The 12,392-nt window shown below is 38.2% G+C and overlaps 1 protein-coding gene across 5 annotated transcripts in view; it reads right to left on the bottom strand.

Annotated features, from left to right (window-relative positions):
• The window catches only part of KCNIP4 (potassium voltage-gated channel interacting protein 4), a 1,119,538-nt gene that overhangs the window by 12,659 nt on the left and 1,094,487 nt on the right, over positions 1 to 12,392 (bottom strand). For all 5 annotated transcript variants that reach the window (XM_032854145.1, XM_032854183.1, XM_032854173.1 and 2 more), the window contains one exon: positions 10,527 to 10,597. In XM_032854145.1, coding sequence (XP_032710036.1) covers positions 10,527 to 10,597 — 71 coding nt within the window. The remainder of the gene's footprint in view (positions 1 to 10,526; positions 10,598 to 12,392) is intronic.

Here is a 12,392-nt window from a genome sequence, read left to right as displayed (position 1 = left end):
GTTTTTGAACATTTTGGATCCCAAACCAAAATAATTACATTTTAAATGGTAATCTAGAACATACACACACACAAATATACACTGGAAAGTCATTATTTCTCTTCTATTAATTTTTTAAACATTCTTTTTTTAAAAAATTATTTTATTTTTTCAGTGTTCCAAGATTCATTGTTTATGTACCACACCCAGTGCTCCATGAAATGCGTGCCCTCCTTAATACCCACCACCAGACTCACCCATTCTTGTCATTAATCTCTAAATTAATTTTACCACCTACTAATGATTGTAATTAGAGTTTGAAACACTGCTTTGTCATATGGATATATTGTAATTTACTTAACCATACTTCCTATTGGTGGCTATGTAAGTGAATTAAAATTTTTTTCTTTATTATAAGTGATGCTGTGTAAACATTGTTCTCTGTTTCCCATCATTTTGACTTATTTCCTTAGGAAAGGAGTAGAAATCCTAGGTCCTGGGAACACTGAAATTTCATAGTAATAATGACTACAGTTTCTGGATGTTTGTGGGGCATGTGTTAGGCAATTTCTGCGTGTTATTTGATGTCGGCCTCATGCACCCATAGGGATTAGGTATTGCTGTCTTTATATTATAAAGAGGTGCTCAAGAAATCAAGTGACCAAGCCAAGGCACAAATCAGTGAGGAGGGAGCTAAAAATCAAACCCAGACCTCTGGACTCAAAGCCCGGGCCTCATTTTGACTAAAATTGAAGCAATGGGCTGTGGCTATACAGAACAGTATGAAATGAACACAGGCCATATCTCTTTTCTTGCTACTGTAGGACATAATTGTGGAGTGATGTGTAATAATAACTCAAAGTGATTTGCAGTTCATTTTCTTCCTCATAACACTTGTAGAATATTAGGAATGCCAGGAATTCATAATTCTTGCTATAAAATTACTTCATAAATGAATTAGAAAATAGCCCTAGCTTCTTAAATACAAGTGTGTCAGTATGCAAATATATGTGTGACTCTGAAAGCTTTAAGAAGATCAGCTAAGAAGCCCGAGAGTTACATGTCCAGCAACAGCGAGACTGACAGAGATCAACTCTCTGAGACTGATGAAATGTTAACCAGTGTCACCAATATTAACTGAGAATTTTCTATGTGCAATGCAATTTTCAAGTCTTTAAACCCATCATTTAATCATACAACAATTTTATGCAGTATCATGATTATTTCCAGTTTACATTGAATAAATTCAAGCACATAGAGAATGAGAAACCTGCCCCAGGCATCAGAGCTAGAAGTGGTAGAATCTAGATTTGAATCCTGTGTCTGACTGATAAGCATATGTTTTTTTTAGATGAGAAGAGATTTCTGGAGCTTCCCTAGAGGCTGGATGTTAATGTTGGAGACTAATTCAGGCCTGGGGCAGGGGAGATGTAAGATGAGCCTGGAGCATCTTGTAGTGCCAGAAATTAAGAGTGTGATGAAAAAACACAGCAAAAGAGAAAAAGCACAATGATAAGAGTATGTTGAAGGAACACAGCAGTCGACTTAAAAAACTCCCAGTTGCCAAGCTATAACAATTTCAGCAACAAAATAAATAGAGGTTTATTGGATTATAATTCAAAAGAAAAAATAAATATCCATTAATCCATACTGATATAAATGTCTTATTGAAAAAAAATCCATAAGTGGAGAAGAGACAAATATCCCAGGCAGAAGAATTCCAAGTAAATTACGTAAATTATATTCTACTCTCAAGAAGGTGGAACAGAACTCCCCCATCCTCAAGTATGGGCTGTGCATAATAACCTTCTTCCAAAGAGTATTATTTGGAAAGAGGGAAAAAAGAGTAGCTTTACAGAGAGGAATGACCAACCCTACTTCTAATAAGTGACCAAGGTATAAGTCAACAGCCATACCTCTTGTTGATAAAAGGTACTTTTAATGGAACTTTAATTCTTTGGCATTTCTCCCCAGAACATATATCCCTGGGCTAATTATGAGAAAAAAAATCAAGCAAATATGTACAAAGCATCTGACCCATACTCCTCAAAATTGACAAGGTCATCACAAACAAGGAATATCTGAAGAACTGCACATCTGAGAGGAGCCTAAGGAGACCTACTGGCTAAATTTAATATGGTATCCTACATAGGATGGTGGGACAAAGAAAGGACATTAGGTAACAACTAAGATAATCTGAAGAAAGCATGGACCTTAGTGAATAATGCATCAATATTAGTTCATCACGTGTAGCAAGTATTCCATTTTAATGTATGATATTAATAATAGGGAAACTGGATGTGAGGTATATGAGAACAGTCTGTACTACCTTTGAAATTTTTCTGTGAAAGTAAACCTGGTCTAAAATTAAAAAGGAAAACCACCTTTATTTAAAAAATGAATTTTTTAAAAAAAGAATCCGACCTGTGGTCTGTCAGAGAAAGATATTTATTGTATGCTTTTCTTGTCTGTCCTGTAATAATCTGTTACCCTATATTATAGCATATGCCATGAAGGATTTAAAAGATATGTCCTTGAGGCCAACAGGAAGCGGTAAGCAAATGCAGGAGGAGCTGGGTACCCCCATGGCAAGACGAGGCAAGACTACAGGGAAGGAGTAGGCCAGAATGATGGACAACAAGCAAAAACCAGGACTCATGTGGCCTGGTCATATTTCCTGGGAATCAACAAAAAGGTATGGATGGGGCCTAGGGCAACTGACCAAACTCTGAAACAGTTGGATTATATGAAAATGCGAGAATATATGCTCCACGAAGACAAAGATTTGTGTATTTGTTCACTGTTATGTTCCCAGCCAGCACTGTGAAGAGTATTTGGTGTGTAGTCATGCTCAGTAGGTATTTGTTAAATGTATAAATGAAATGAGAAGACTTCTGAACCTACCTTTCACTTTCCTTCCAATAGTTCCTTTGAATGGGCACTAGACAAGAAAAACAGAATTATGTGTACAGGTTGTGTAAGTGTGTGTGTATGTGTTGAGAGATATGAGAAAGATAAACCCTAATGATTAATACATGTGATAAAATCAGAATTTTTATACTTATTGGTAACATTGCCTAAATAATTCCCACTGATGTTTGACATCTCAAAAGAAAATAGCTATTTACTTATTTTTTAACATATTTTATTTATTTTGAGAGAGAGAGTATGCAGGCAGTGGGGTAGGGGAAGGAGAAGGATAAGCAGACTCTGATGTGGGGCTTGATCTCAAGAGGCTGAGATCATGACTTCAGCTGAAATCAAGAGTCAGGTGCTCAACCAACTGAGCCACCAGAGGGCCCTGAAAATAGCTATTTAATTTGACTCATCCCTAGAAAGAAAGTTTTCTCATAACCATAAATGATATTTGGGAGGAAAACATTATTTTCTCATCACTATGAATTACAAAGAGATTACTTTTTAGGTTTAGAATGTCTCCAGGCAGTGCCACTCACATTTTATTCAGTATGAATTGGATTGTCAGTGAATGGTGTTTTCTTGAAGCTTTGAACTGTAGCTCTGATGTCAAATCATCAGTCACCTGTAGGAAGCAGGTATAGCTATTCCAGAACTGTTCCAAAGAAAACATTATTTTAAGTCAGCCTCAATAATTTAAGTAAACTTTCAATTTGGGACCTGCTCAGAGGTATGTGTTGCCCTGATGGTGATAATGTTTGGCAGATGGTAATTGTTGAAATGGTGGTAAAGGTTCAGAGTTGATCGTGTAACCAACAATAATGTCAGTGATCAGTGATTTTTGTGGATGGAATGGTCTGAATGTGGATTGTGAATGTTGGTAATAATATTCAGTAATCAGATCATAGAATGCCATTTTAAATGTCATCTAACAAACATTGTGGCTCAGGTCCTCAGAAGGAGGCAGTCTACTGAAATGGTTAAGAATGGGATTTGGAAAACTATGGCCTGAGGGATCAAATACGGCACATATTGTTTCATAGACAAAATTTTATTGGAACACAGGGATGCTCGTATACTTTGGGTATGTTTGTGTCTACCACAGCAGGATTGAGTAGGTACCATAGAGACTGTATGGCCTCCAAAGCCAAAATACTTATATTTGGCTCTGTTTAGAGAAGTTCAATGACCTCTTGTTAAAAGCATAGGAGTTAGAGGCTTAGACAGAGCTGGGGTTCGAACCTGGTTCATAAACTTTAGTGTGCAACTCATTGGTGCCAATACTTGAAGTGAACTGACATAAAACTATTTCTGATGTATTTCTAATTATCTATCTGTCATCTATCAGTCTATGTATGAGTTATATCATCTGATCTGTCTATATCATATTAATCAGAGGGCACGAACAACTATACCAATACTTCTAAATCTTAGTGGCTCGGTACCATTTAAGCTTACTTGTCATTCACACACAGTGAGATGGGGAGAGTGCTCTGTTCCTTGCAGTCATTCAGGGATCTAGGCTCCTTCTACTTGTTGCAGGGCCAACTGAAATACATGAGTGCTTGGTCCCCACAGACAGGAAGAGAGAGGAAGGAAATGGGGTCATTCCACTCACACCTCATTGGTAAAATCTCAGTCATGGATCCACCTAACTGCCTGAGAGGCTCTGATTATGGCCTATTTGTGAGATCACCAAGTAGAGCACCTCGACATCGCTCATCAGTAGCAGTCCCTGCCATGTTTACCATGTGTCATATTTCACTGCACGAATATTACACATTTGATTATCGCATGCTGCAGGCACTACCAGAGATATTAAATAATATGGAATAGTGTACGCAGGGTATTACCTGTCTAAATCTGCAAGGCTGTGAATGACAGAACTCAGCTGGCTCAAAGGATTTCGGATGAGGGGCTGGGGATCTATGTACACCTCTCAGGCAGGATAACAGTTGCTAAGAGATGCATTCCGGTGCCAGACTGCCTGAGTTTGAATCCTGGCTCTCTTACTTTTTAGCTGTGTGACCTTGGGTAGGTTGCTAAACCTCTCCATGATTCCCTTTCTTCATTTGCTAGAAATGAGTTAATAATGACCTAAAAATGAGTTAATAGTGGTACCTATGAAGATGAACTCAGCTGGTACATATAATGTACTCAGCACAATTGCCGGACTCATGAATTCAAATGAGTTCTAAACAAGAGTCAGTTATTATTACGGTATATAGCCAATACTATTTTTAAACACTTATTAGTATTAGTGACTGACACACGGTAAGTGCTTCTTATATGGTGAGATGCAGAATTATCTTTCATAGCATCATAGACAATCATCTAGCCTTTGAATGAATACGTTCAATGATACATTAGTGTTTAACAAGAGGGCCAATGTTATTAATTGGCTTTGTTAGAAAAATATCTTGTGTAATAACTGCTATGGTAACACCTTATAAATATTGAGTGTGTGTTTGGTGCCAGACACTGAGCCAAGCCCTTTACTAACATTAGTACTTTTTCAGTCTTTCATTCCCCTGTGGAGTAGCTTTGCTTGCTGATATTTTACAGAAATGAACACTAAGGCCTAGAGGGTTTAAATTCTCAGCCCGGGGTCTCACAGTCACTAAATGGCAACAAAGGGATTGGGCCCAGTCAGAGCTAGACACAGGCACCACCCCACTCCCTTGTTCCCTTGTCCTATTCACTCTGCCCTTTTGGGTTTAAGAAAATTAAGTAGAAAACTTCCTTTTCTCTTTATTGTAGAATCAGAATGGTCTCTGTTATACCTCCCAAGATGCTACTGTTACTCAAAATATGTTCATTGCCTAATCATTTCTGTTTCCTAGAGACTTTCCAGGTAGCTAATCGATTTAGAAAAATAATTATGATAGCCTAGTGTTAAATTTGATTTTGATTTAACATTTATTAATTCAGCCATTAGTTTGCTTTTAAAGGAAAATACATATTACTAACATGCTTATAACATATAGTCATTACAACTAATTTCCCAAATTATAATCAATGTTCATCACAATTACCAACATTTTACATAAATATTGTAATAGCAATGTTATGCCTGGTCCCATATCAATAACACCAGACTAAATTTACATGCTGAAATTGGGTACAAGGTGCTATAGGTAATTGATGGAACATTTCTGATACATAAGTAATTTCAAGTAATGGAATCATTAGTATTTTTTACCCTATTCAACTTTTGCAAACTAGCTCTGAAAGATTTTTATTAGGTGAACTGGGACCATTGACTTCAATGTTATTGCTACACGAAGGCTGTGCTGGAATTAATCTTGTTGCTGAAGTGCTGCAAATGCTAAGACCAGATTTTCATGGGGTGATCTGAAACTGCCATCCACAGAAGAAATGTTACAGATGTTACCTGTGATGCTCCCACAGGTCCCCCATTGCTACTGCCACAACCAGGACAAACCCAACTGCCTTTGCCTCTACCACTGCAAGTTTCTTGGTCTACTGGACCTTCTACTCAGTCACTGCCGGCTTCTACTCTTCTCTCTGCCATGCTATTTCTTGGTTTAGTTATAAGAGATATCATGTTGAGCTTCCTGGCCTAGAGTCTTTATTTTAGGTGCACTCAGTCTGCAGGAGTACCTAGTACATGCGAGGAGACACTTTGCTGCTCTGGGAGCCCTGCTCCTGGGGCCACTGACTGATAACCTGGAAGGCGATGCTTTCTTCTCTCATCCTGATTCCTCAATGTCCCTGCTCCTACATAGCCAGCGATGCTCTCTTGAACTTTCCCCCTTTGAAACATGGCAAATTTTGTTGAAAAATAAGTCTATTAACTTAATTTTAATATCTCCTAAGCTCATCTCCTCCTTCTCATCACCAATGCCTCAATTATAGTTTGGGCTTAAGTTAGCTCCTGTTAGGATTCTTGGAATACATAGATGCTAAATAAACTTCTTGTTTCTAGTAACATAGTCCTGATCCCATAACTCCCTTGCTGAAAATTCCTTAAGGACTCCTCACCTCCCACAAGAGAATCCAGCCTCCTTATCATCCTGCCTTAAGTGGTCAGGAGCTGGCCTCTGCCTCCTCATCCAGTCTTCCTTTTTGGCCTTTTTCCTTTGTATTCTAACTTCTAGGTGATTTATAAAAGCTTTCTCTTCATTCCCAGGCTCTGCCTCTGACTCACTCTCCACTGCTTTCCATCCTGAGTGCTTACTCTTAACTAGCTTGTGCTTGTCCTTCATATCTTGTCCATCAATTCCATGGGCATGCTTCCTTGATACAGCCCTATCATTACCTTTCCTTATTGATCCCACTCCATCATCTGCCACTTATCGTGTCACTCAGTGCAATTTCTGATCACATATAAGATTCACCTTCCCCTACTCCCCCAAAGTAAATCATCTCCAATTACCTTGTTTCCCTTATACATAATACATATTTATGATTCTGTAGCCAATTCCAATGTATGTGTGTGTGTGTGTGTGTGTGTGTGTGTGTGTGTGTTTGTGTGATTGCCCCACACAACCAAGCAATTCTCTGACACCAGCTGGGTGTCCTATAATTTAACTCAACTCTGACCTTTTCTACCTGGAGATACAGCCAGATCCTACAGGTTAAGGGCTCAGTCCTACAAGACTGCCCTCCCCTAATTCAGATGCCAATTGCAAGTCCACATTTTCACCAGTGCTTCTGAATGATGGGGTTGAAAAGATAAACAAAATTGACAAACTCTTAGCTAGACTAAGAACAAAAAGAGAAAAGACTCAAATTAATAAGACAACCAGAAGTGAAAGAAGAAACATTGCAACTGGTGCCATAGAAATCAAAAGAATCCTGAGACTATTATGAACAATTCTACTCCAATGGACTGAATAGCCTAGAAAAAAAGTGGATAAATTTCTAGAAACATACAACTTACCACGACTGAATCATAAAGAAATAGAAAGTTTGAACAGACCTATAACGAGGAGATTGAATCAGTAATCAAAAAATCTCTCAACAAAAAAAAAGCAGGACCACGTGGCTTCCCTGGTAAATTCTGCCAAACATTTAAGGAACTAATACCAATCCTTTTCAAACTCTTCCAAACAATTGCAGAGAAAGGGATATTTCCAAACTCATTTATGAGGTCAGCAGTACCCTGGAACCAACACCAGATAAAGGTATCACAAGGAAAGAAAACTACAGACTAATATTCTTGATAAATATACATCCAAAATCCTCAACAAAATCCCGGAAAATTCTAACAGCCCATTAAAATGATCATACAATGTAACCAAGTATCTTTATTCCTTTGATGGAAAGATGGCTCAACATATAAAAATCAATTAATGTGCTATCCCACATTAACAGAGTAAAGAAGAAAAATCACATGATCATCTCAACAGACACAGAAAAAGCATTTGACAAAGTTGAACTTTTTTTCATGATAAAAACTCTCAACAAACAAAGAATAGAAGGAAAGCATCTTCACATAATGAAAGCCATATATGACCAGACCACAGTTAACAATATGCTCAATGATGAAAAACTGAAAGATTTCCCTGTGAAATCAGGAGCAAGGCAAGGACGCCCAAATTGCCACTTTTATTCCACAGAGTACTGGAAGTCCTAGCCAGAGAAATTAGGCAAGAAAGATAAATCAGGTGTTATGATATTATATATAAAAATATCCTAACAATTATACCAAAAAACTGTTAGAACTAATAAATTCAGTAAAGTTGCAAGATACAAAATCACATACAAAAATTATTGTGTTTCTATACACCAACAATGAATTATCTGAGAAGAAAACTAGGAAACGGATCCCATTTACAATAGCACCAAAAAGAGTAGAATAAAAAACTGGGAATAAATTTAACTAAGCAGGTGAAAAGCTTGAGTACTAAAAACTGCAAAACACTGATGAAAGAAATTAAAGAAGACACAAACAAATGGTAAGTTTATGAGTTGGAAGGCTTAATATTGTTAAAATATTCATACTACCCAAAGCTATCTGCAGATTCACTACAACCTTATCAAAATCCCAAGTGATATTTTCTACAGGTAGAAAAAAATTCATATGGGACCACAAAAGACCACAAACATTCAAATCAATACTTAAGAAAGAACAGGGCTAGAGGCATCCTGATTCCTGATTTCAAAGTATATTAAAAAATTATAGAATCCAAACACTGTGGTACTGGCATAGAGACAGACATCAAGACCAGTGGTACAAAATAGGAAGCTTAGAAATAAATCCATACATATATGGTCAAATGATCTTTGACAAGAATGTCAAGAATACACAATGGGAAAGGGAAGGGATAGTCTCTTCAACAAATTGTATTAGGAAAACTGGATAACCACACCCAAAAGATTGAAATTCCATCCTAACCTTATCCTGTATACAATTATCAATTCAACATAGATTAAAGACTTAAACATAAGACCTGAAACCATAAAGCTCCTAAAAGTAAACCTGAGGGGTAAACTTCATGGTATTGGTCTTGGCAATGATTTCATGATATGATTCCAAAAGCAGAGGCAACAAAGAGTAAATAAACAAGTGCTAAATTAAAAAGCTTCTGAGCAACAAAGGATATAATCAGTGGAGTGAAAAAGCAACCTACAAAATCGAGGAAATATTTGGAAACCATGTATCTGATAAAGGGTTATCTCCAAAATATATAAGTCCTTCATCTCCATAGTAAATATCTAACAACCCAATTAAAACATAAGCTGAGGACTTGAATGTGCATTACTCTGAATATATCCAAATGGCCACCAGGTATATGAAAAAAATGCTCAACATCCCCAGTCACCAGGGAAATACAAATAAAAACCACAATAAGGTAGCACCTCAACCCATCAGGATGGCTATTACCCAACAAATGAAGTGTTGAGGATGTGAGTAAATTGGAACAATTGCACACTGTCGGTGGGAATCATAGCTGTGCAGCCACTATATGGAAAACAGTAGGGAGCTTCCTCAAATAATTAAAAATAAAAATACAATGTGATTCGGCAATCCCACTTCTGGATATTTATCCAGAGGTATTGAAATCAAGATCTCAAAGAGATATTAGACTTCCATATTCATTATAGCTCTGTTCACAACATCTAAGGTGTGGAAACAGCGTAAATGTCCAGAGACGAATGAATGGATAAAGAAAATGTGGTTTACACACACAACGGAATATACTATTTATTTTTAAAAAGAAAAAAAAATGTGCAATATGCAGCAACATGAATGAAACTGAGGACATACTGAGCCATCACAGAGACAAATACCGCGTGATTCCACCGACAGGAATTATCTAAATAATCAAAATCCTAGAGTCCAGTTGCGGCTGGAGCAGGGGGGATGAGCAGTGACCCATGAGCATAAAGTTTCAGTTAAGGAAAAGGAATAAACTCTAGAGATGTGCTGTACAGCATTGTACTTAGAGTCAACAACACTGTAATACACACAATTCTGTTAAGGTAGCTCTCATGCTCAGTGATCTATAATAATAACAACAGCAATAATAATAAGAATAAAAGTCTCAAAAAGAAAAAAAAAGTTATCAAACTACCAACTCAGATTTTCCTTGTAAATAGTCTAAGTCACTTCCCATGTGTCTAAAGTCAAATCATATATTAAAAAATGGTTTAAGACTCACCTCAAAACTCACAGCTCCGTTGTGGTCCGTATCAAATGCATTAAACAGAAAGTGCGCGTACGTTGTCGAGTCTGAAATGTTGGAAAGGGAGTATCATTAAAGCAGTTTTTCTTTTCTTTTCTCTTCCTTCCTTCCTTCCTTCCTTCCGTTCGTTCGTTCTTTCTTTCTTTCTTTCTTTCTTTCTTTCTTTCTTTTTCTTTCTTTCTTTCTTTTAATTTATTTGACAGGAACAGACACAGCCAGAGAGGAAATACAAGCTGAGGGGGAGTGGGAGAGGGAGAAGCAGGCTTCCCGCTAAGCAGAGACCCTGATGCAGGGCTCAATCCCAGGACCCTGGGATCATGACCTGAGCCAAAGGCAGAACTTAATGATTGAGCCACCTAAGCGCTCCTAAAGCGGGATTTCAATATCCTACTGAAGACTGGCACAGCATACTGAAGCCTCTTCTTATTTAGGAAAATTTACTCCATCTCCTGTACTTGTGCTTTCTTCCTGGCTGTGCACCTTCGTTCTGGAGAGGATTGTAATTTGAGATTCCTGAGAGTGAGCTCTTCACACAGAGGCCATTGATGATACACATTCTCGGTAAGGTTGTGGCTAGAAATGCTCTGAGCACCTGGGTGTCTTGGGTGGTGTTTCTGGTGCTGAGATGAGTAATGGTACCATAGGTGGGAGTGAGGAATAAGTGAGACGCATGTGGAAATTGTTTGGTGCTTGGCAGGGGCTATCTCTACAAGTAAACTAATAAAAATACTAAGAGAGATGGGTGTCTGGGTGGCTCAGTCGTTTGAGCATCTGACTCCTGATTTCGGCTCCCGTGGTGATCTCAGGGTCAAGCACCCAGGTGTGCTTGGAACTCATCTGGGAGTCTGCTTGAGGTTCTCTCAGTCTCCCTCTCCCCCTCCCCCTCCCCTGCTCTCTTGCTCTCTCCAATAAATAAATTAATTAAAAACAATACTAATAGTGAGACACACATGAATTGGCATTTTTAGTTTTGTGATTATGAATGTGTTTGTCATTTTTACAACTCAGATAAAGCTAGGGACTCAGAGAGTTTAGGAAACTTGCCCAGAGTAACACAGTCAATTAGGAGTAAAGCAGGATGAAACGGAGTCCTTCTGACTGGAAAATCAGGCTATCCCACAGCCAGTGAAGTGGGCTGATGAACTGAGGACAGGAGTGACTTGGGAAGTTTCTGTGACCATGGTAGGAGTGTGGGGTCCTGAGGGCCCCTGGGCCTTGGGTGGGATTCACGGTTCGGGTAACCGTGGGCATTTTGGGACAGGGCTCCGTCCCTAGCACCTCACAATGCTGCCTGATAACTCTGGAGTATATCTGAGATCCAATGCTTCCACTGAGCTTGCTTTTGATGGGTTTTCCCATTTTTCTTCTTCTCCTTTTCTCTGTGGCCTCCCTTCATCTCTGAGCTTTCTACTTTTTCAGGTTAAAAGTATATTTTTTCTTTTTTTTTTAAGATTTTATTTTATTTTTTTGACAGAGAAAGAGAGAGATTACAAGTAGGCAGAGAGGCAGACAGAGAGATGGGGGGAGGCATGCTCCCTGCTGAGCAGAGAGCCTGATGCGGGGCTCATTCCAAGGACCCTGAGATCATGACCTGAGCCCAAGGCAGAGGCTCAACCCACTGAGCCACCCAGATACCCCAAAAGTATATTTTTTTCTTGCTGTTTTCTTCTCTCAGTGCAGTTTTCATTTTTCAGTGCTTCTGTTCTTGACCCTTGATCAAATTTACTTGATTATTTTAGATGTTTCATCTCATGGTTTCAGCCTTTTACCTTAACCTTTTTTATATTAGGAAAAAAAAAGGTAACCTTTTAGCTCATTGGCTCCAGCCTTTTATCTTTTATT

The sequence above is a fragment of the Lontra canadensis genome, unplaced genomic scaffold (genome assembly GCF_010015895.1).
Source record: "Lontra canadensis isolate GAN:19392208 unplaced genomic scaffold, GSC_riverotter_1.0 scaffold1, whole genome shotgun sequence".
Taxonomy (NCBI): domain Eukaryota; kingdom Metazoa; phylum Chordata; class Mammalia; order Carnivora; family Mustelidae; genus Lontra; species Lontra canadensis.
This window is presented reverse-complemented; position numbering and strand designations above follow the sequence as displayed.